At 40.4% G+C, this 21,709-nt stretch overlaps 2 protein-coding genes across 3 annotated transcripts in view; one reads left to right on the forward strand and one right to left on the reverse strand.

The window, feature by feature from the left end:
- KDM1B (lysine demethylase 1B) overlaps positions 1 to 10,132 on the reverse strand; it is a 27,389-nt gene extending 17,257 nt beyond the window's left edge. The window contains exons 1-9 of the mRNA XM_083860880.1: positions 10,065 to 10,132; positions 9,816 to 9,882; positions 7,321 to 7,423; positions 6,351 to 6,475; positions 4,441 to 4,530; positions 3,549 to 3,660; positions 2,736 to 2,852; positions 1,717 to 1,755; positions 398 to 602 (exon numbers count right to left, since the gene is read on the reverse strand). Coding sequence (XP_083717006.1) covers positions 398 to 602; positions 1,717 to 1,755; positions 2,736 to 2,852; positions 3,549 to 3,660; positions 4,441 to 4,530; positions 6,351 to 6,475; positions 7,321 to 7,410 — 778 coding nt within the window. The 5' untranslated portion in view covers positions 7,411 to 7,423; positions 9,816 to 9,882; positions 10,065 to 10,132. The remainder of the gene's footprint in view (positions 1 to 397; positions 603 to 1,716; positions 1,756 to 2,735; positions 2,853 to 3,548; positions 3,661 to 4,440; positions 4,531 to 6,350; positions 6,476 to 7,320; positions 7,424 to 9,815; positions 9,883 to 10,064) is intronic.
- A 46-nt stretch (positions 10,133 to 10,178) lies between these two features.
- On the forward strand, positions 10,179 to 20,394 carry TPMT (thiopurine S-methyltransferase). Of its 2 annotated transcripts, none has more exons than XM_083860911.1 (9): positions 10,179 to 10,238; positions 10,641 to 10,801; positions 11,574 to 11,666; positions 12,745 to 12,877; positions 13,456 to 13,508; positions 17,461 to 17,535; positions 18,225 to 18,310; positions 19,290 to 19,334; positions 20,112 to 20,370. In XM_083860911.1, the coding sequence occupies exons 2-9, from the start codon at positions 10,662 to 10,664 to the stop codon at positions 20,225 to 20,227; spliced, it is 741 nt and encodes a 246-aa protein (XP_083717037.1). In that variant the 5' UTR covers positions 10,179 to 10,238; positions 10,641 to 10,661; the 3' UTR covers positions 20,228 to 20,370. The 2 variants fall into 2 exon arrangements, with proteins under 2 accessions (XP_083717037.1, XP_083717036.1); XM_083860910.1 differs by lacking the exon at positions 10,179 to 10,238 and adding an exon at positions 10,295 to 10,507 and having other exon boundaries at positions 20,112 to 20,394.
- The last annotated feature ends 1,315 nt before the right edge of the window (positions 20,395 to 21,709 follow it).

Here is a 21,709-nt window from a genome sequence, read left to right on the forward strand (position 1 = left end):
TTAAGAAATCAAATTCTTTTCTTCAAAGCCCCCAAGATCCACAATATTAAAACTAGCAGAATCCTGGGAGTGGGGGTGATTTGATAAATCTTTATTTCCTTAAGAACGTAAACAGTCTTTAAGTACTCTCATGGTAATTTCCTGTTTCTATACACACGACAATAGCACACAGAAAGCCTCTGCAGTCTGTGCTTACTCTCATAAGAAATGTATTACCTTTGTCTTGCAAACAATAAATGGCATCAAACGACAGAGGCAGTCACACAGAGATGGTGTGTTACTGCTGAGAATAGAACCAGTGTTCTGAATCAGGGGAATTAATGTGCCTTATAATCTCAATATAAGACAAAATTTATCACACCTATTTAAGCAAGAGAGCCCTGCAGATGGTCCTTACCAGTCACATTAGCCACGCTCTTTAAGTGCTCTAACTTCACAAGGTTGGATTCACCAGGTAACCGATTAGTGCTGGTACAGGATGGACTCATGCCCACGCAGTCTGGATAATATGCAGCTAGAAAGGGAGCTGCCACACTGTCTTTCAGCAAAGGAGGGAGTATGAGCATGGAATACCACCAATGGTCTGAAACTTCAGCCACTCTCTGGCCAAGCGGAGAAGTGAAGGAAAGAGGGGAAAAGAGAACACATCAGTACTTTAAAAACATTGAAAAATGAAACAATTTATCCCCTCCCTCCAAAACTGAGACCAAAAAACACTGGAAGGACCAATCTCAGAATTGCAAGTCATAAAGACATTTTCTCTCCCTCTTTCCCCTTCTTCAGCCTGACACAGAAAACCTGTAGTATTGATCTCTTCTCAGACATGGAGCTGAAATTCCACAAACTCCACACTACATGGAAAGCAAAGAAAAATGACATGCCATAACAACATGTCTATGCCTTAATAGGCCCTTTATAAAATATTTACAGTCACTTATGCATCCAGAAATCTGCACTTAGAACTACATCCACACTAACTGATCAATTTAATTTAGATTCTGCTATCCCCATCAAAAACCTTCTAGAACCCTAACCAGCGCTAATAATTCACCCTTAATTTACAAGTGAGATGTGCATTAGAGAAGCAAAGCCACAAAGCTTCTACAAGAGTAAACAATAAGCTTGAGCATGTTCTCTGTGGTAAGAGTACCTCAGGTAAACTTGTGAACGTGGCTTATTGAACATAAGTTAATATGAAATCAGAAATGCAGGGTGACGTGATCACAAACCCCTTGAAACACCAACATACATCTTGTATGCACATTTTGTATTATGAGGGAGAGAGAAGAGAGGAAACATGCTTAGGTGCTCTCTCGCAGTCTTCAAAAAAGTGAGACTAGCTTGACTAAAGATAGAAACCACCCAAAAGACAAGGCAATTTTAGGATGGGGAATTTTACTTGAAAGTTGGCAACTGAATACTATTTTGCCTGATCAAAAATAAGAATTAGGAGTAAACTTTGAATCACAGGCCCTAACTGAAGGACACTACAAACCACTTGAAAGCTACTTAGTATGGTAAGAGAAAAGATGAAAAAGATGAGAAAATAAAAGGTCCAAGGCTCTGTTGCAAATAGTGTCTGACAGTTTCCTGAGCAAAATGCATAAATACTGACATAATTGGCCAAATAACTAAAATAAAAATGAAATAAATATGCCATGGTTTAAGATTGCTTTCATATTCTAGGACAAATGAGGAGGAACAGCCACTACTCACCAAGTCCTCAGGCATGGAACACTGGTCTGGGCCTTCCGTCTAAAAGAGAAGTGAATGGTATGAGAGCTATTTTTAAGCTGTACAGAAAAAAATTAAGTATAAAACAATGGCATAATTCTCTAAAAAATTTTTTTTAAAAAAGTAAAAAAGTGCTTAGTGTTAACCTTCTGTGGTAGACATAATTGTTAAAAAAAAAAGTAGAGAAGTGTGTAGGCTAAAAATGCAACACACCATAAAGTAAAAGCACTCTAAAAAATGTTTCTCATTTGTTGAGTTAGTTTCTACTGATCAACATTAAAATATACATTCTGTTCCATAAAATGGGGTGGAACACTGAAACAAACAAATTCAGGAAAAAAAATACAGAATTTTAAAGAAAAATTCTGGAAATATCTCCCTTTTTTCCAGAGCAACTCTTCTAGTCTAGACTATAAAGGAGAGTTTCTTATTTATTTTAAGAGTATCTTTATCACAGAGTTTCAAAATTAAATGCTGACCCTTCAGGTTTTTATATGGTCACTATTTTCATGTTATGTTTTTTCATGTCATAAGTGCCATACAGATTCTATTACATTTTAAGGACTCTTTCAAATTTCAGGAGTTATCTTCATGCTAAAGCTGAAACTTTGCATGTAAAGCTCCATGACAAACTTGACAGCAATTGGGAAAAGCTCACTGAGCTTTTCAAATGCTTTCCTCAATAATGAAGAAAGGCCAAACAAAACTGAACTAAGCATTTTGGTGTATGTCTATTTTGTACATGCTGATACTAATCCCCCAGCTGAAGAATTTTACAACTGACTGTGCAAAGGTATTTCAGATACTTCTTTCTTGACACTTCCTGTCAGAAAACACAGAGTCCAAACAGCATGTAGACCTGTCACAGTGCAGCTCTCCAGGCCATCAGATTATCATTTGACATTAGAGACACTGAGCAGCAAGCAAGAAGAAATTAATTTCTGCAAACAAGAAACACCAGCTTGTTGAGTTTCAATATGAGCAAAACTGTTGTGTGGTACCTTGGTGGAATTGTTCAGTTTCATACCACATCTGTAGGTTTTTGCTATTTGTGGTGTTAGCTGGATTTCCTTTGTCAGCTGACGCCATTTACCACATTCTGGCTTTGTGCACTGCACCTATGAGTCAAAAAACAAACATGTTTTTACTTGTTGCTTGTGATTACAGATAAGATTAGTGCAACTTAAATAACCAGTTAGAAAGAAGCCAGACGTGAGAAAGTTGTAATAATTGTTAGATAAGTTCTTGTGTAATCATCAGGTCATAAGTAGTGTTTGATCTACAGAAATCTTGCACTCATCTCATGCAAAACTGAATTTCTGCACAGAACCTAAGGCCAAAATTAATTCAATTCCCCATTACTATGGTCTTCAGTGGACTTTGCAAGTATTACTTCAAAAATATATTCTTCATCACTTAAAGAAAAAACAAAAAAAAACCTCTAACAAAACAGAAGTACTACCAAACTTCCTTCCATTCCCATGTTTCTTCTGCTCTCTTTACCAGGGAAATACAAAATCTGATTTCAAAGATTTTCACACTCATAGTTTCCCTGCCAAACCTTATTCTACCTGAAAATCACAGCTGCTGCTTCACTGAAAAGTAACATAAGATTGGTCTTTTTGGGGTGTGGACAAAGTCTCCAACAGTGGAGGAGCTGTTTAGAATTTTTATCTTGCACTTTTCCACAATCCTCTAATACGGGAAAAAAAAAAAAACTACAAAAACTCAGCTGATCTGCTGCTTGAACAGTAGAATATCAGAAACACATCAGAACATCACATTCCTACTGAATAAATCACCTTTCACCTTACCCAGTAAGGAAGCTGTTGATCAGCCATAAAGGCTTTTGGACTGGGTTCACTTTTACCATTGCTTGTCCAAATCCTCTTCCAGGCAGTATATTTCTCATAACCATCTTTATGGCTAAGAAGAAAGAAAACAGCAAGCAGTCAGAAAATTTAATATCTAGTTTGCTTCAAGCAATAACAGTTACTCTAAAATTAAACATTTATATAAGGACAGAGAAATAAGTCTGTAGAGAGCACTGTATTTCTGCTGTTAAAAGGAGAGAATCATGATTCTTATGACAGCAGTAAATTGCATCCTGCCCATTATGTCCAGTTGCTTATGAGCACAATTCCTGGTATCTACGGCCTGGACTGAGTGATGGGTACTGCTGACCACATAAGCACACAAAAGTCTTGATAGAGCTGGATGTAACTCCCACTCAAAGGAGCTTGGAGCTGAAAGCACTCTGTCAGCCTGACGAGTCTCCATGGTCACTGAATTGCAAGAGTTAAACTGATTTCTAACTGCTTCTTATTGTACTGCTTTAGAGAGGCAAGGTCTCCCAAATGCACAATGTAAAGTGAACTTATAAAGGACAACACATTTACTCATAATTGTTCTCATAATTTAAAATTCTCTGACATTGTTTTTCAAAAAGACAAAAGCTTCAGAAAAATTGCCCACACAAACCAGCCTGCCTTAACTAACTAGTTTTGTTCACACTACCCTGTTTAAGTTGATTAGTCCATACAACACCTGCAGTTTTATCATCAATGTCTAAGCCTCACTCTGACCAAAGCAAGCACAGAGGAATAATCTTTGTATTATGTTTATGCACATGATGTTTCAACAGCTGTAAGAGCTGCCAAATTTTAACAAGCTCTGAAAGGACACAACCTTCATTGGTAAATCTACCTTCGGTAATAGTGGTCAAAACATTCATTGCAGAAGTGTTCCCCACAGGACAGATGATACCATCTAGACGTATACCCATTTTTTGCACATCTGTAATGCAAAAGACATAGAAATAGTTTTATAGTACATTTAGGGGGAAAAAAAAATCTTTCCATTGACAGTAGCACATTCTAGAATGTGAACAAAATATTCAGAACAAGCCAGGGCTTTATGTTACATTCATGAAGGCTGACTTACACAGGGTACTACAGCCATACAAATAACAATAAGGTCATTTCAATTGTCTCAAACATTTCCAGTTTCCAAACTAAGCAACACCAGATGCAAGGGAGGCAAAGTGTACACAATGTGCAGTTTTATAGTTGGTCTGGCTTCCAGCAGCCTCCCTCTAACAATGGTCAACTGAGCCTGTCTTTAGTACCCTTTAAGCAGGCATTTCCTGAACATGAAACAGTGAATATGTGCTGTGACACACAAAGCATTTTGGAGTGTGTAAGAGGACAAAGCTCCTCTCCACAAGAATTTAAGAGTTCCTTTACTTTGTTGCATTTTGTTCCAATATTAGTGCAGAGTTGGGAGGTATCATTTAAATTAGCATTTTTCTTGTACATGTGATCAGTTGATTCATAAGTCATTACAATGTTCTGTCCTCAGAACAACTGACAAAACTATAAAGGCAAATCTGAACACAAAACAGATGTTGCCTATTTTTTTCTTATGAACAACTTGTGATTTTAACCCAGTGAGACAAAACCCTAAGGAAGCAGTTATGCATTCTGGGCATTTGTTCTTTACTACTCTCAAAAAAAAAAAAATTCCATTACAAAGATTACATTCATCAGACAAAGCAATTGTTCTTCACTTAGAATACTCTCATTGAACTCAATGAAGTTATTCAAAATAAATGTGCAAGGTAAAAAGCAGTGACCTAAGCTACTAACTCAGCTAGCCATGAAATGAGCTCATCTCAAATAGATACAGTTGAAAGCATGTACTTGGGGGGTAGGAAAGGTGAAAATCAAAAAATTAAAATAATAATTCAAGAAGATGAGTAAGCAGTATGCATTGTTTCCTAAATAGAAACTGTAATATCATCAGTGCTGATCTCACAGGTGCTCACTTCCCAGACAAGTCTCGGGCAACTGCCAAAACAGTTGGCTTCCCTATGACAACATCCAGAATACACTGACTTCCTGCCACCAAGAACAATCCATGGATATAACTAAACGAAGCACGTAATTAGTTTTATTTATTTTTCCATGCTATAAAGAAGGAAAGTTTGTCTCAATTATGAGGGAGGGAGGAGTGCTACATAACTGCAGTGTGCCTGTTTCATAGTGAGATCTAACGTGTTGCCTATTATAGGTGTACCTTTGCCAGTATCATGCATTCGAAACCACCAGGATCAGAACACAAAGCACTTGTGAAAGTGCAGAGAAAGTGTACAAGAGCAAAGAGTTCAGGTAAGTATGACTGTCTCTTCTAAGACCTAAAATTTCAGGGCTAGAATCTATCTCACCTCAGACTGCAAAGCATTCCAGTGAAAGAGTGATAAAGACTTTCTACAGTAAATGACAGTTTCATTTTCCATCTTGAAAGCAAGTTTCTCAGATTACAATAATATGCTCTCACTTTCACAGAAGCAAGGCATGTGGACACCACTAATAACATAAATAAGCATATCCCAAAGGTATTCTGGATCTGAATTAGCAACTTGCACAGGAGAAAGTTATCCACAACAGGAATAACTTGTGACATTTTCCTGGCATCTTAAGACTCCTATTAGCAGTATCTTGCAGTTCTCCCTCTACATTTAGATATGAAGGACTTTTTGAGAATATAGTTAGAATCCTAAACCTCAGCTGCAGATTTAGAAAGTCCATGAATAATGCAAATAAAAAGTAACAAACCTTTCTGCTGCACTGGCAAAGCAAACGGGACATGTTGCAGTGCATCCAGCTTTTTCACACTTTCTATATTTCTTCTCTGACGCTTCATCATCATCATCTGCTGCTTCAGCCGCTTTCTTCTTCACCTAATAAAGAATAGATGGAATCTGACCATAAATGACAAAATGCATCTTCTACAAAGCAGTATTCAGACAGTTTTGCAGCTTGTTAGTGGCATCCTGTAGTTAAATGATCCTAATGAAAATCTTTGTAGCCATTGTGAGATAGCTGCAGCATGAAACAGCTGTCAAATTGGGTCAGGTTTTCTACTAAAAAAGAACAAACAAAAACCCACCAAAAGAACCCCCAAACCCACAGTAAGACTGGAAATATCATTTATATCTAAAAATGTCTTGTCTTGGTCTAATTGATGGCACTGAAGAAATCAGAAGCAAAGCTTACAGTTTAAATAGTATTTTAAGCTCCATCATGTGTTAATGAGTCAAGCCTCAGGCATTCATTTGATTTCTCCTTCGGAAAATCTCCTCTTTTATAATATTCATTGATATTAATTACAAGTGGCAATCCTATCTATGCCTCAAAAAAAAAAAGGTAGCCTTAGGGCATTTTTTTTTCCATACAAAACTGTATACCAAATGTCTCTTCTGGGCCTCAAAGGTACTGTGTATTATGTTGTTTCAGGCCTCTGTCTGGATGGGCAGACAGCTTTGTCTGTACAGAAATCTGTGATTGTATTTTTAACACATTAAGTACTTACAGGTTATATAGTGTATTTATCTTTTCTGAATATTGTTTGCAAAATGAGACACTTAGCCTGCTTATTTACAGAATTAACTCATTCTCCTTCCCTGTGGATAAGTACTCTAAGACTTAACTCACCCACAAGGAAGCCCACTTGCTTTACAAATGCCAACAGAAAATAAAAAACAGCAAAGTACAAACCCATGTGTTTTTAAATTATTATAAATACCTGTCTTCCAGAGCTCCTCACAGGAAGGTTGTCTGGAGACTGATCTGCAGAACATGCCTTTTTCTTCGTTCGTAGCCTTCCCGTTGACATTGTATTGTTAGATCTGAAAAAAGGTAGGCAATAGTTAATTAATTTAAATTGCTTGATTTTGCAGAGCTAATCACAGCCACTCACAATACTACTTTTCAGAGTTACCTAGGTAAGAATCTGTTCAGCTTGACTGTTAATTCGAGAGGAAAATGGGAATGAGGCCTTACGGGAAAGGAACAATAGTACTATTTTAAACTAAATTCGTAGTTAAGATTAGGTCCCTGAGTACATCTTGACAGGCTGTTCCAGATCAGCATATCCTGGATTTCAATAATCTGATTTGCATTATGTGAAGACCTGGACTGGAATTTGGGTTGGCAAAGTGAACAGACATCAGCTCAATGCTGATGCAAGCATTCAAATACCACTCATCCTGCTAACTACTGATTTATTGGCAGCAAGAGATTTGCACTGTAAAGCACTTTTCCAAGCAGTGGAAACTGAAGAAACGTTTAATACCAGATGAACAACCAGTTCCAAGACTTGCACAGCCACCTATGAAAAGTCATCAGAATTTGAAGTCTAGACTGCCATTATATTGCAGCTGTAAGTGATTGGGATATTACAAAGTTTGTTGTTAAGTGTTCTATAGGACAAAATAAGATGTATGGCATGAGAGCACTCTATAGCTGTCTTTGACTGCATTAGTAGGAGCACAGAAGGGACCACAGTTAACCATGTAAACCTGAAACCATAGAGTCTGAGAAAGTATGACGCAGAAATATGAAAGCATATTTAAAATGGTATTATCAAAGGCATTCTTTCCACAGGGAGTAAAGCACAAAGACAGCCTAGAGCAAGAAGTAAATCTAAAGAGTGCTCTACAACATACAGAAAAGAAGTGGAAATAAACCCCTTATACTACAGCACAGCAAGATGAATGTTACCTTGTCGTAATAGGAATCAGGGATCAGTTTGTAATAAAGTTTTGGGGAGGGTTTTTTTAATATATATACATATACAGACTTCTCAATTCTCCCTGTTTCAGGATGCAATCTCCTTATTCAAGCTGTCAGTGATGGACAAGGCAGCAGTATCTTCCTTCAGAAATTCCCTTGAAAGTCAAGGTAACAGGAGGAGAGTGGGTATTTTTACAAAATTTTATATTAAGCTGATTCAAGTCAAGTAAACTGGTGCTTCATTCTCCTCTCAAGATAGAAGAAATTATTTGTGAGAGGAAATCACATGAGGATATCCACATAAGTGAAAAATTAGTTCAAACAATCCAACACAAAATTAAACTTTGTTTTTTGCATGTACCCCCTCCAATTACAACTAACTAGAGGTAGGAAAAAATTATTAAGTCAATCTCTATTACCTAAAAAAAAACATTTCACTGTAACTTACCACTGAATAGGTGTGGATGAGGTTGGAGATTAGAGAAAAGAAAATCAACCAGTTTCATTTACATGAGATTTCCCTAAACTGCTGTAAACGCCCCAGAAAATAGTGGGGTTTTTCCCCCTAGAGCTTTCTTTATGTATCAGTGGCACAACAGTATCTCTCCGTGTCACCTAAGCTTCTGATGGTAAATAATCGTTCTGACATGCCATGGTCCTTAGAGTCAGAGCCTTCCAACTGAGCAAGGAGTGCCGAGCAAGGCCCAGGTGATTCAGTTTGGTGACCATCAGGTGATCACAGTCTGCTGCTGCTGTGGGGCCCTTTTATCCAAGGAGGTAAAAGAACATGCAGTTTTTGCATTGTGTATGTCGGGAGTAGAAAAAGCGTCAGTTACCAATCACCAGGAAGTTTGGTAAAACTATTTCAGATTCAGAGAGGTGGCCCATTTTGAAAGGCAGAGGTCAGCTGTACAGAATCGCAATCATGTTTTTGCTCTTACGCCTTCAAGTGGGGTAAGGGGGAGGTGGAGAGAAAGGGAGAAAAAGATCAGGTGTGTGATACTTTGTCCCCACTTCCCCTTACAAACCAAAAAACACCCTCCCAAAAACCCACAAAATCGTATAGAACAAACAAACATGGCTTACTCCACTCAGCTTTACATGACTTTGCATCCTATCCTATAGACATCTTACTGGCTGAGAAAATAAGCCCTTTAAAAGGAGAGAGATGCATAATGCGCTGTCACATTCGATAACGTTTCATCCGTCTGTAATGCGTGGCCTATATTGGAAATCTTTGTGGGGTTTACCTGCACAGTTGGCAGCAAGTTTGTCTTTAGGGAAAAAACAAAAAAAAATTAAGAAAAGAAACCACACACACTGTCCGAGACGGAGAGGAAGCGAGAGCAGGCTAATTAACACGGGGAGTGCGCACACCTCTAAAACTCAGCCCGAGTACAGCGGCGGTGCCGGGCGCGGCTGTGACAGCTGGCGGCGGGCGGGGGTCCCCAGGGGCAGCGGGGCAGGGCAGCCCGGGGCAGGGTCCCGCCGGTGCCGGGCACTCACCTCGGGGCCGGGTCACTCGGGGGCCGGAGACCACATCCACGCGTGTCCGCGCCGCCTCCTGCTAGAGCTGCAGCGGGGAAAAGAGGGTGGAGAAGAGGGAAGGAAGGGAGGGAGTGAGAAAGAGAAGGGGGAAGGAAGAGTGAAGCGGGGAGGTGAGGACGGGGGCAGCACTGGCACCTGCCCCGCAACCCCGGGGAGGAACAAGCGGCCCCGCACCGGGCGCTGCAGCTGAGAGAGGGAGTCACTCACCGCCGCCGCCATCCCCACAGCCATCCTCCTCTCCTCCTCCTCTTCCCCGGTGCCGTGCACCCTCAGCCCGCCTCCTCCTGCCGCCGCTTCCGCTCTCCGCGGCGCGTAGCGAGGGGGAGGGCGGGGAGGCGCCGCCCCGGCCCCGCCGCCCTCCCGGGACCCGCGGGCGCGCAGGTACCGCGGTGCCGCTGCCCGGCCGGGGGGCTCCCAGGGGCGGCGAGGGGGGCGGTGTGAGCGGCCACGGGGCCCCCCGCGGGTCCCCCGGCCTCCTGCCCGCGGGTTTCACGGGAGACAAATGTCGACGTCTCTCTCCCTCGTTACCGGGGTGGGGGGGCTTCCCGATGGGTGTGAGATGGGAAGCCACCGGCGGTCCCACAGTGCTGAAACGGGGTCTGGCCGAAGCCATCGGTGGCAAAAGTGCGCCGGTTGCTCTGCCGCTTTCGGTACAGCCACATTGCGACTGTCACCGAATTGTGATCTCTTGAGATCTACTAAATTTTTGTCCGGTTCGAGGCAGTAAGAGCCAGTTCCAAACTATGAATTGGGTGGGGGTAATTCTTGTCTCTTTTTTCACAGCTACGAGCACTCCCTGGAGACATGGACCACTCGGCGGATGCATCCGGGCTCCTGGAAGGCTCTGATATTGGGTCTCAGAGAGAGAGAGTGGTGACAGAGGAGGAATGGATACAAAAATGGGAAATGGGTAACATCGGGTTTCACAAGGAGCAAAGGCATCCGTACGTGACTTCACTCTTCTGCCTAAGCTGTTTTAAGTAATGCCATTAGATGAGTGGCTTGGCTCATTCGAGAAACTTTTAATTGAAAACGCAACATTTGCAAAAAGCAAATAATCTTACATGGGCACAGCTTGAAACAAAAATATATATCGATATTTTTGTGACCTACATTTCTCAAAGGACAGAGAAAAGAAAGGATTGGAATTAATTTAGAGCTCTTACTCTTGAATCGGGCTTTAAACCTTGGAACTTGGATAGTTTGACTAGAAAATCTTAAATTTTCTGATGGAGAAGCTTTGCACTATTGTTCATGTTGTGGAACTGGGCTTGAAACCATGTGCAGAGGGCATCAGAGCACTACCATGCAGTAAAAGGACCTAAGAGAGCAAACCTGATTATATAGTCTTTCAAGACCTCTAGAAGTGATTTGCTTGATGCAAAAGTTTCATAATAATTCTGTTTAAAATCTCTATTATGACCCTCTTAGAAGTGGGTTGGTTAGATTGTTTGCTTGCAAAGACAAACAGAAAATAGAACAAACAGAAATGTGTTATTTCTGAATGACATTAAATTGACTTTTTTGCTATGTAATTGGAAAGTGAATGCTTTTATTTTATGTTTTTACTTCTAATGGCATGAAGCAGATTAAGCTAATAATGTATGTGCCATCATGAGGTTTTTGTGCTACCTGGCATAGTGTATGGCACTTGGCTTTTCATGTGCCAGCACAAATACTTGCAGAGTTAAGTAAAACATGTCTATTCTTTTGCAGGCTCCTCCAAAAGTATCTGGATGTTCTTTTAAATGGCAGGACTGGACTAAGGATATTTTTCCCACTTTGTGGTAAAGCAGTAGAGATGAAATGGTAATACACAAATAATAAGAGAAAAAACCTTACTTAATGGAGGGAGGGAGAGAGAGGGGGAATTCCCAACCTTATATTGGCTGGTGGAAGTGTGCCACATTTCCACTGCTTGGAAAGCAGTGTCCTAGAAACTCAAGGGAGGAGGAAGCTGGTGTGTGATATAGTAGCATGAATTGAATGGATCAAGTCTGACCTGAAAGTCCTCCTGATTGTCCCAAGTTCAACTTGGGGAATGCTGAATTTAGATGGACAGAGTGACTGAAGCTATGCCCTTACCACTGCTTCTTTTCATAGCAATGCTAGTTTAAATTGCCCACAATGAGGTCAGTTATGTTAGACAACATTTTCAAGAGACTATGTGGCATGCCACTCTGGAAATTTAAGTGATTTGGGCTAAATGTAACTTCCTCTTTTATATACTTCTTATTTTCTTTTTTTTTTTTTTTTTTTTTTTTTTCTCCCCTCAGGGGGAGGGTATAGTTAGGGAGTGTTGTATTTAAAATTAGGGTCTCTATAAGTCAGTGTTTTTTCTTAGAGGAAGGGAGCACAAACAAAAACCTGCATCTCCAAGTAATCCAGCTCTCAGGTTTTATCACAGTAACTGCTTCCTAGGCTGACTGTGGGCTCCGACACATGTTGGTGTTTTGCTGAGCTGCAGCAGCACAGAGGTTACCATACCTCCTTTGCTGCCTGCTCCTGCCAACCCACAGAGGCAGCTGGGTGGACAGTATCCCTCAGTCACCTCATTTCAGAGCACAGCACCTTTCTGAAATGGACAGTTTCTCAGTGTGATCACCTCTGCTTTCATCGAGTTAGTAGGAATAAATGAATAATTCATTAAATCTAAAAGGAACATGTAAGTGTTCCTCCACTGTATGCTGAGTGGTGCTAATTTAAGCTCAGATCATGGAAAGGAGGTGTTCAATATAATGTGAATGCTTCAGAAAGTCAGGATTAGACATATCAGAGCATCCTAAAACTAAGCTTTCTCTAATGCATAAATGATCCATGAGAGGTACACATATTGCCCAGGCTGTGGGCCTCATGTTAACCTGGGCCCCCTCTCTCTTATGTGCAGGCTGGCAGACATGGGACACAGCGTTGTTGGTGTGGAAGTCAGCGAGCAAGCAGTGAAGGATTTTTTTTCAGAACACAGTCTGCCTTATTGTGAGGAGCCAGTCTCTGAGATTTCAGGAGCAAAAGTGTTCCAGGTACGTCTCCTGTGTTGTCAAATGATCTGGTGTGGTTAATCATGCAATGCTGGCATAACTGAGAAAACAAGTCCTTCTGTTTTTAAGCATCTGTTTTACTGGTAATCATTCACCTCTCCTGAAGAGGTCTAAAAGGAAGCTCTGAATTGTATTTTTGGACTGAGAAGTTGTTATTCTTCTAAACTTACTACTTTGGCCTTCTTATGACAGTAAAGCACCTGAATGTAGAAGGAATGTATTTTAAAACTGGACAGTTGCACGGCTTGATAGATTAGAACCTGTCTAGAGGGGATCAGAAGAGTTACCTCAGTAATCTAAAATTATTTCTCAGTTTTTCCCCATTACACATAAATGTACTTTTTACATTTCATTTTTATTAGTGTATATTAATATAATATAATTTAATTAATTACATTTAATTTAATTAATTTCATTTAAATTTCATTTTAATAGTGTATGGGTATATTTTAAGATGTGAAATATAAATATATACTTAAGTGAAATATAAATATATACTTAAGAGTGTGTATTTAAAGACAGTTGGCTGATAAGAATTGTTTCTTATGCTTTTATTATAGAGTACCTCTGGCAACATATCCCTCTACTGCTGCAGTATTTATGATTTGTCCAGGTAGGAATACTCATGTGTTTTACAATTCTCCATAATCAAATATGGATTAATACTGTCCAATACTATTGTTTTATTTAAATCGGGCAAAGATTTGTCAGGTCCTCTCAAGCAAACTTGTATTAATTTGCATGAGAAATTTGAATGGCCAATCTCCAACAAAAGTCTAATTCCATTGCTAGTCGTTAAGGATGACAACTAATCATCTTTAAATGTGCTTCTTCTTCCAAGCCATTCTGTGAAAGTTATCAAAAAACATTTTTGCTTTTACAGTAAACCCAAATGATCTTTAACATTACTGATGAATTCTATGAAGAACTTTAGCACAATCCCTTACTCAGAGTAACTTAGTAAAGGTAAAGAGAATATATCCAGAGGTGTCTTAGCACAATAGTTCCCTCCTCTTACAGTTCTTACTCAGATGTGATTTTCCCCTAGATTATAAGGTTTTGGTGAAGTTTTTTGTGTTTGCTTGCTCTTCTTACAAACAACTGTCATGCACAAGAATTTGTTCCATGGCTCTTCAGTAAAAAGGAGGTAAAGTCTTAACATTTACTTCAATGGGCTTTCCAGAACCAGTACATGCAGGCACAATAGGTAGTTCAGGACACCAGAACACAGTGTTTACTATTGATCTTTTTTTTTTTTTTTTTTTTTTTTTTCAATCAATCAAAACACTGGAAAAAAGACTATTTATTATTAGAATCCAGAGCCTTTCAGACAGTAGACCATGACTGAGACTTCTGCTACTGCAGCTGACTCCAGTTGGTTTGAATAGTATATATATGTAACAGAGTGACTGAAGCTCTGCCCTTACCACTAAGGGCATATGTAACTAGTCTGGCAACATGTGGAAAAAATGGGGTGTATATGAATGTGACTCTGTAGATACTGCCTAGTTTCTTACCTGCCTTGTCCCTCCAGTGTAGCTACCTGCTACATTGTAGATCCATTTAAATCTTTCTTGCTGTGAGTTGACAAGTTGCCCAAGAATGGCTTATGTTTCTCAGAAATTTTTGAAAAATTCAGTCATAAGTTTGTAGCGAGTAGTGTGGTGAAACCTGTAATTTCTATTACAACATGGTGGAATAATACTTTGAAATAAACAAAATTAGGTAATTAGTGACAATTTCAGTGCATATCACTGGATCCAGTACATAGATTTTGTCGCAAATTAAGTTGCAGACATTCTGGATGCAGAACGAACTGTATTCCCAACATCAGTCAGCAAATACCCGTGACTAGAAAAATGCACACATGCTTCTAGTTTCTGTGTACAGACAATTTGATTAATTACTCAGTAATTATGGAAATTAAACTTAGCTCTCTCTTGCTGAGGCTGGCCTACTAACAGCCCCTTTCATCTCCATTAGCCTAGCATTCATTAGAAGAAAACTCAGATGTGCTCCTGACCTCTGTCAGAATGGGATATTTCAAAGACTCTTGCTAGTTAAAGAGTAACAGGAATTACTACTTTTTCTGGGAATTCTGGGACATATGTAAAACAGTTATATTACACAATCTCCTAGTACAATTATGGCTGCAAGACTTCAAAAGAAAATCAGAAATTGCATTTACTGAAACTACTAAACATATGCAGAGATAGAAATTCACAAGTTTACTCTTAAATCCAATGGGACTTCTGCACATATGTGAATTTCTGATTTACATGTTAAATTTTGTTAGATATAACAGTACCTAAACCATGCTGAATGCCATATAAACACATAGCAGTGTGATACAGTGAAAGGTACAGCCGAGGGAAGTGCTTCCTCATACCTTAGCTTCATCCTCACTCTACATCAGGATGAAAGACAGCTGTGTGCATTTTTTGACCTTTTCTTCACGGGTTCATTGTGTTGTGAAGGAAATTGGATGTGCAGAGCTCAAGAAGCACCCAAGACACTGGGCAGGTCCTGAGATCTGGGCAGCCAGAAGAGCAGGACTGGGTCAAGGCCACAGCATGAGCCTGCCTGCAGCCTGGGATGTCTGTGGGTCTTGATGAAATCACTGGGGAGTAAAGTACATGAAATGCACATTTAGAGCCACTGCTGCCATTCCAGTTAGACCAGATTAGAGTTGGAAAGAAAAACCAAGCGCAGAAAACCTCAGTGGCTTGCCTGAGGTCACCCAGCAGACTCAGCTACACAGAGAGGAGAACGGCCTCCAAGCCTCAGAAGATCAAGTTTGTCCCCTGCCCCACTAAATGTTCCTTTGTGCCCTGCATGTCCATTGCTTGTTTAACTGTCTCTTTAAAAATCTCCTTTCAGTAATGAGGCTGGTTATTTAAATTAGATGCTTAGACTTGGCAAAATTTAAAAGAAGTCAGCACTTGAAAGTCTTATCATGTCTCATCACAGTAGAGTGGGAAATACAAGATCAGCTTGTAGGTTAGATGCCAGAGACTTAAGCAATGCCATTCCAGTGAAAGTAACAGTGAGCAGAGAGAAGTTCACATGGTTTAACTCTGGCTAAGGTAGCAGTACTAAGCACCACACAGCTGCTTGCCCACTCCTCCATTACAAGATGATGAGGGACAGTCAAAAGGGTAAAAATCAGAAAGAAACGTGTGTGGAGATGAAATCAGTTTAATAATTTAAAAGAAAATTTTAAAAGTTGTAAGGGAAAAAAAGAAAAAACCACAAAAAAGAACAACCAAAGAGAGAGGAAAATAAAACCCAAGAACAAGTGGTGCAACCACCAACCAAGAAACTGATGCCTAGCCAGCTGCCAAGCAGTGCCCCCATCTACCAACCTCCAACCCAGTTTTATTGTTGAGAATGGAGCCAGATGGTCTGGAATATCCCTTTGCTTAGCTGGGGTCAGCTGTGCCTGCTGTGTCCCCACCCAGTGTCTTGTTCTTTCTTGTGCTCTCCAGCCTACTCATGGTGTCAGGGTGTGAGGAGCAGAAAAGGTGTTGGTGCTGTGTAAGTGCTGCTCTGCAGTAACTAAATTGTCGGTGTGTTACATGATCACAAGCATGCAAATGCAAATCCAACACAGCCTCATGCAAGCTACTATGAAAAAAGGTAACTCTACCCTAGCCAAAACCTGTACAGAAATGAAGACAGAGGTGATGCAATTGGACTCTGACTCCTGCCCAGTAGGCAGAAGGGTATTGCACAATTCCATGCCACATTTTTCTAAGTAAACTTATTCAAACTTTCTTTAAAATGATGCAATTTACTTTATTACTACCTTACTGTCTAATCTCCTATTTTAATAATTACCAAAACCAAGTCTGTTTCTTATCCCCAGATATTCTTGTCTTTTGTGTCACTCTGGCTGCTCTTACCACTCATTAATGAAGGCATTTCTTGATAGTCTTGCTCACTTGCGGGCTTTGGCTGGCCACCGAACCCATCTGCCAGCATGTCCAGGAGCAAAACTAGTGTCTGCAGCAGAGTTGCACTGAGGCAAGCAGCAGTGTAACTTAGCTTTTCTAGCATTAACAAATTGCAAGCTGAAGCCAGCTGTCCTGGGCATGTAGCTGGGAATTCAGGTGTCTAAAGTTACTGAATGTGCTGAGTCAATGATAGTAAAGCAACAAGGCACCTTCCTTAGCCTGCGTGTGAAATCATGCATGGGTTTTAGAATGTGGTCAAGACCTGTTGATGTTCTGAGTGCATATTAGACAGCAGGATGTGGTTACTGAGCAGACTTGTACCTCAAATGTGTTAAAACTACATTCCTTCCTCCTTGCCATGTCTCATCAGCCCCTAATGATGGGGAAGCATTGACCAATTCCCACACCCGTTTGCTGTTGCAGCAGGACAAAGAGCCAGGAGGATTTCTTGAGTTCTAGATCCTGTTGGTTTGGATTATGAAAATGCTGAAAAAGGTGGTGGGAATCTGCATCACTACCTGCAGAATCCTTATGACCTCACAAAAGTATCTGAAAGAAGATGAAGGTCCCTTTTTACTATTTTTAAGTCTTTTCCTTATCTCCTTATAGCTTGATAGTTGGCAAGTTTGATGGAGTTTGGGACAGAGGAGCTCTTGTAGCCGTGAATCCATGTGACAGACAACGGTTAGTAAATTGCATTGTTACTGTCTTTTCTCTGATATATCAGTGACAAGTTTTTGATCCTGTGACTTGTTAATGACTCCCTTTTCATTTAAAGGACCAACCTACACAAGTTCTTCTCTAACACAAGCATCTGCTACAATCGCAGAGTGCTGTACTCTTCCTTCAGGAAGCCACCCTGCCTTTTGGTGGGAAAATATGTGGTTTGCTCCAACCCAACAGAAGCAGAGCTGCAAGTCTCATCTCAATTCTATTATTTCCTTTTCACCATGTATATTTCTTCTGTCTTTGTTCTTTTTTCCCTCACATTCCTTGTTTACAAATTTTTGTTCTTGCCTATAGCCAGCCCAAATTTAGTTTGAATCTGCTCCTGGGATTTTTTAATTAGATATTTGCAATAATTTTAGAAGATCAGTACTGTACTATGTACTGTATTCCAAACTATGGCAGATGAATACTTCGTCTGTTAATCTTGACTTGAATGTGCAAAAAATATAAAAGCTTGTTTATGAGGAATAAAGATAACTTTTATGTTTTTCATGTGTAGCATGAATTTTGTTTCTGAAATTTGAGCAAAGTTTTGCTTAGTCTCTCTGCAGTTCAGTTCAAATTCTGTCTGCATAGAAATGCATTTTGAATGCTATGCTTGAATGCCTTACAAAAATAATAAGGTATACTTTTTTTCCTTTTAGCTATGCTAGTTTGATGATCAACCTAGTGGAAAAAAATTCTTCTTATCTCCTTGTTACTGTTTCTTATGATCCAAACAAACACAAAGGTGAGAACTTTGTACTGTTCATATTGTGGTTTTGCTCTAATACAAATTGTATAAAGATACAGTAGATGTATTAGTATCTTCCTCAATATTTTTATCTGCATAGCTTTGTTAGCTGGTGACACCAGTATAACCATGTGTTGAAAAGTTTAGATATTGACCAAGCTTGGGACTAAATTTGTGCTTTCTATAGCATTCAGACATGCTGAGGGTAAGTTGAGGACAGTCATGGTATATTAACAATGAAATGAAACTGTAAGTGTGGCTGCTACAATGAAGCTGGAAGTCAGAGCACTTAGTAACATCCTGTCTGGCCTCGGGAGCTTGAAACACTCCCAAGAACATCCATTTCATGCTGTTTATCCAGTACTTGCCACCCAATGTGTTTCCCATCTTGTGCCTCTCTCTCAGTCAGTACCACACTCTGAATGTACTTGGAGAGGTGAAATTCTGTAAAATCATAAAGCATTTTTGCTTTTATAGTTTTTATATTATGTACTGAAGTGTGAGATTTTTTTAGTTAATATTAACTCATAAAAGAAAGAGATCTTTTTCTGCTGCTAGGCCCTTCAGCATAATTACCTCCTCCAAAAAATAGGTCTTGCTATCACAAGCAACAATAGTTTAATACATTGCTTTTCGTCTGACACTGTGCAGCTCTTAGCTTTAATCATGCCACTGTAGTATAAAGAGATTGTAGACTGGATTGACACAGCACACTGAGAGTGGTCATATCCACATCACATTCATGATTCCCTGCTGCAACTGGAGATGAAGCGGCAGCAACACCTGAAGCTGTCTGGCCCTCCAAGGTGCCACGAGTTCCTGGACATGTTTTTTAGTTCCTGCTGATGGTGCTTCATCCTGGGGCCCAATTGCAGGCCAGGTCCTGTGAGTCAAGGGATTGGCTCTCCTACCGAGGTGTAAATTTTGTCTTCTTCCCATGTCTCTTCTCTGATTAGCTTCACCCCTTTTCTTTCAGGCCCACCATTTTATGTTCCTGAATCTGAAGTTAAAAGTTTGTTTGGTGAGTGAAATTTCACCTAAGCCTTAATTTTTTTCCAAAATACACAAAGATGTTTATATGCCTCTACCTTGCCCTGTGACGAGTGATACAGTAATTTGCTTCTTATCTAAAGGCTGTAGTCATGGGAAAATACCAGGGAAAATAAATATCATTTAGCCACAGGGATTTTGCTGTCATGGAAAATCCTCAGTTCTTCAAAAGATATGAAGAAAAACCCAAGAGACAGTTTCTTGTCTCCCTTTGATACCTTTTTATTCTCCCAGGATTCATACTGCACTCAGTAATCCTGTAGCTGCAGTCTTAGAGTCCTGTTTGACTATTTTGTCTTTGCCTGCACTTCATCAACCAGTTGCCCTGGTTTTAATACAAGTCCTACCAGTGCTACAGTTTCTACTGTACTTTTGTGACAAAGAAGAAAAGTAACATGGCACTCAAAGAAAATGCTAAAAGTGTACAACTCAAATCCATGAAAAGAATAAAATTTGGAGCTATGTCAGGAGTTTAATTTTAGGAGTTCCTCCTGCTGTGCTGTAATATCTCACTTTTAAATTTACAACTGTCTGAGACTGGCAGTGTTTGTGTGCAGTGAGTCATTGGCATAGACAGTTGCATCTCAGTGTAAAAGAGAGCAATTAAGTTTCCCCTAGTGCATTTATGTCATTGTGTTAGGCACTGTGGGGAAATCTGTGGATTAATTTTTTTTTTTTTATTCCTGGACAGTTTGTATTTTTCATTGACTAATCATTCACTAATTTGTTATTCTTACCTCCTTTTCAGGCAACTGCTGTGACATTAGGTGTCTTGAAAAAGTTGATGATTTCTCGGAGAGGCACAGACAATGGGGACTAGATTATTTTCTGGAGGTGCTATATCTACTAAAGTTTGTAGCTTGATTAAAATTTATTAAAATAGCTTGGCCTCCCACCTTGCTTTTACTTACATCTCACATTTTAAAATGAGGCATTCTTAAAGCAGAGGTTTTGTCCATTTTGCTTACCAAGTCAGCTTTCCTCCACAGCTGCCTTACTGCCTTGAGATATGAACAGCTTTTCTTAAACTCCATGCACAAGCAACCATTACCAAAGTTTTTCTTCTGTATCAATTCAAATCATGAGAACTGTGAGAAAGAAATGTTCTTGTTCCTTTTCAGCCATTGCTGGTCAACACTGTCTGCCTGGCACTCTGCAACTCGGCCTTTTCAGCCGGCAGCCCTGGGAGTGTGGCAGCTGCAGTTCAAACACTGTTTTCTGGGGCACTGGCACCAGGCTGGGCAGAGAGGTGGGAAGTTGCTGCAAGTTGTTTCTCTCCATCCCTGTGAATATATGTCAAGTGAAGAGCTGGCAGTGAGTGGGCAAGGCAAGGCAGCAGCTGCCATGAGGAAATTACCATCCAGCATGAAAGGCTGGAGGGAAGTAGACTGCATGACAGTAAAGGGGAGAGTGTGGGCGGAAAAGTGTGCTTACAAGTGTGCTGCTCCTTCATTTGAGAGCACAGCTATGGGTAAGCAAACCAACAGGACTTGGGTAAGAGGGTTCAAAGAGTGCTGAGGGAGCTGCAGGGGTTATTGCTAAACCATTCTCCATCATCTCTGAAAAGTCACAGAGTATGGGAGGGGTGCCTGAGGACTGGAGGAAAAACCGATGTCACTCCAGTCTTGAAAAAATGCAAGACCTAGGAAACTATAGGCCAGTCAAGCTCACCTTCATCCCTGGAACAACCCATCCTGAATGTTATCTCTAATCAAGTGGAGGAAAAGAAGGTTATCAGGAGTAGTCAACATGGATTCACCAAGGAAAATGGGCTGGGTTAGTGGACAGTGAGGTAGGTTGAGAACTGGGTGGGTGGTGGAGCTCAGTGTTGTGATCAGGCTAGTTGGAGGGCTTTAGTGAGCAGTGTTTCCAGGGGTCAGTACTGGCTCCAGTCTTGTTCACCCTATTAATCAATGACCTGAATGAAGGGAGAGAGTGTACCTGCAGTAAGTTTGATGATGATACAAAACTAGGGAGAGTGGCTGACACACCAAAGTGCTGTGCTGCCGTGCTGCAAGACCTGGACAGGCACAGGATCCAGGCAGAGAGGAATCAAATAAAGTCCAAAGAAACAAGTGCAGGGTCCTGCACCTGAGGAATTAAAACCCAGGACACCAGCACAGGCTGGAGGCTGTCATGCTGGAAAGCAGCTCTGCAGAGAAAGACCTGGAAGTGCTGGTGGTCAACAAGTTAGCCAGCAGTGTGCCCTTCTGGCCAAAAAGACCAGTGGCATCCTAGGGTGCATTAGGAAGATTGTGATCAGCAGGTCAAGGGAGGTGATCCTGCCCTTCTACTCAGCCCTGGTGAGGCCACATCTGGAGTGCTGTGTCCAGTTCTGAGCTCCTC

Source organism: Zosterops lateralis, assembly GCF_965231275.1.
Source record: "Zosterops lateralis genome assembly, chromosome: 1".
Lineage (NCBI taxonomy): Eukaryota > Metazoa > Chordata > Aves > Passeriformes > Zosteropidae > Zosterops > Zosterops lateralis.

Bases quoted from the DNA above. Each gene is read 5' to 3' on its own strand.
- TPMT (XM_083860910.1), top strand. From the start codon at position 10,406: ATGGGTGTGAGATGGGAAGCCACCGGCGGTCCCACAGTGCTGAAACGG. The intron at 11,667-12,744 runs GTAATACACAAA...TCTTATGTGCAG, and splicing joins AAAGCAGTAGAGATGAAATG to GCTGGCAGACATGGGACACA. The intron at 19,335-20,111 runs GTGAGTGAAATT...CCTCCTTTTCAG, and splicing joins TGAAGTTAAAAGTTTGTTTG to GCAACTGCTGTGACATTAGG.